This window comes from Cucumis melo, chromosome 6 (assembly GCF_025177605.1).
Source record: "Cucumis melo cultivar AY chromosome 6, USDA_Cmelo_AY_1.0, whole genome shotgun sequence".
NCBI classification, from domain to species: Eukaryota; Viridiplantae; Streptophyta; class Magnoliopsida; order Cucurbitales; family Cucurbitaceae; genus Cucumis; species Cucumis melo.
Genome location: NC_066862.1, coordinates 14,610,934 through 14,613,065, shown reverse-complemented (window position 1 = coordinate 14,613,065; position 2,132 = coordinate 14,610,934). Strand labels below are relative to the sequence as shown.

General features: G+C 29.0%; 1 protein-coding gene across 1 annotated transcript; it reads right to left on the bottom strand.

The window, feature by feature from the left end:
- Positions 1 to 451: 451 nt before the first annotated feature.
- LOC103496853 (heavy metal-associated isoprenylated plant protein 21) lies at positions 452 to 1,684 on the bottom strand. The gene is made up of 3 exons (XM_008458867.2): positions 1,545 to 1,684; positions 1,356 to 1,431; positions 452 to 1,206 (listed from the first exon to the last, which is right to left on the bottom strand). The coding sequence occupies exons 1-3, from the start codon at positions 1,614 to 1,616 to the stop codon at positions 920 to 922; spliced, it is 435 nt and encodes a 144-aa protein (XP_008457089.1). The 5' UTR covers positions 1,617 to 1,684; the 3' UTR covers positions 452 to 919.
- Between the last annotated feature and the right edge of the window lie 448 nt (positions 1,685 to 2,132).

The window sequence follows — 2,132 nt, the reverse complement described above, 5'->3', positions numbered from 1 at the left end:
ATAATATTTATGACTTCCAATGTCTCCTAAATAATTATAGTGATAATAATAATAATAATAAATAAAAACGAAGCTATTGTTTCTTCCCAATTAAAACTCATATATTGGAGAATAATGCATTATCTTTTCTGCAAACTCATTTTATAACACATTTTTAAAATTGAGTTTGGAATAATTTTGTAGGTATCCTCTTTAAATTATTTTTAATAATTCTCACAACTCTTTAACATCATATCATATTTGTATTTGTGTGTACGTCCAAATTTTAATTTTATTTTATTTTTTTCTTTAAATTAACCATATGTGAAGTGAAGAAACCAAACCTTTTTAATTGATCTATCATCTATAATGCTGATAATTTATTTTAAATATCTTATTTATGTACTTTTACTATTGATCATGATATATATACTTAAGTGTACCGATTTTGATTTTTAAAAAAGAGTTGGAATATTGTAACAATGTACTTTGATGTCCCTTCTATAGACTCTAAACAAAGGCTCATCACCAGCTGAAGAAAAATTAAAATTTGAAATGCATATCCATCACATTCCTTCACATTTAATTTACTCAACAGTAATGAACCACCATCATCTTTCACATTAATTAATCACATTCTTTCCTTTCATACACATAATCAGTGGAAAGATAATTTTACAAAACGAGAGAGAGAAAAAAGAAAGGATTTAATTTCATCGTCTTCAACAAAACGTACAACAATGATGTACCATCAACTCAATTAACAAAATCCCTATGAGTTGATTTCTTCGAAGTTGATCTCTCACTTCTCACTAAAGTACTTCAAATCTTTGATCTCCTCTTCCAAGGGTACACGTTGGACAAAAAGGATTGCATGAGATCGATGGAGATGGAGAGAGAGAGAGAGAGACAAGAAAAGGTGATCATAAATTAAACTTAGCTACATGATGGAACAAGCATGAACATTGTCATCACTAAAAAAAGAGACATAGTTTTCTTCATGGGGAGTTGGGAAAGCTTGAACAACATTTCTAACAAACCCAGAAGGAGCTTTCTTATCATAAGCACCAAAAGCATAAGGATGATGAACAAGATGTTGAGGAATGTAAGGCCAAAATTCAGCTCTTTTTCCAGTGCTTTTTACTCTTTTTAGCACTTTGTTTGCATCAACGTAACCAATAACCCTCACCCTATGTTGCTTTCTCATCACTTCCACCGACTGTACTCCTGCAACAATTTATTTATTTTTTTCATTCACATCAGTTAATTAATGTTTTAGCCATTTTTTTCAATTTCATCTCCTAATTAACTTTTTAATTAAACCTCGAATGAGTTCGCATCCATTAAAAGAGATAATTAAAAGAGAAAAGATAGACCTTTCATGGAAGTGACAGCATTTCTAACTCTTCTTTCACATCCATCACAATCCATCTTCACTTTGATCTCAACTGTCTAAAAGAAACAAACACATAACCTAAATTACAAAAACATATAAAGAAAGAAAAAACATTGGGGAAAACTTTTTCACAAAATATGAAAATAAGGATTAAATTATTTTTAGGTACCTGCATTGGTTTGTGTTTGGTTCTTGTTGGTGTGACAATGCAAAAATTGGAAAGATAATCAAGAGCTCCCATTTCTTCTCCTTTCTTTCTTATTCCCACAAAGCAAAAACCAAAGAAATAAATAAAAGAGAGATGAAACATTCGTTACAAACTTTTGGCTCATATATAAGAGAGGTGCCATTATATTTTTTGAAAAATAAAAAATATAGTTTAATTAATTTAATTAAAGAGGTGGGCCATGCCATTTTAATATTAGGGTTTAAGATTAAAGATAAGTACAAAAGCATTATCATTTGTATGTAGAAATTTAAAATATAGAGCTATAGATTGAGAGAAAGTTGTCTTTGAAATGATGAAAGAGGCAATATTAATATATTGCTTATGGGTCTTACACTTTTTTTTTTTTTTTTTTATCTAATCTTTTTGCCTATTTCTTAGATTATAAAAGATATCTATATAATAAAAGTTTAATTGGAAACTTTGTTTTTTCTTTACAGTTGTTTGTAATAATTGTGAAGACCTACAGTACTAATGTAATGCCCCCATCTCCTTTTTACTAAAATTGAAAAGGAGAGCTCTTTTGTTTCG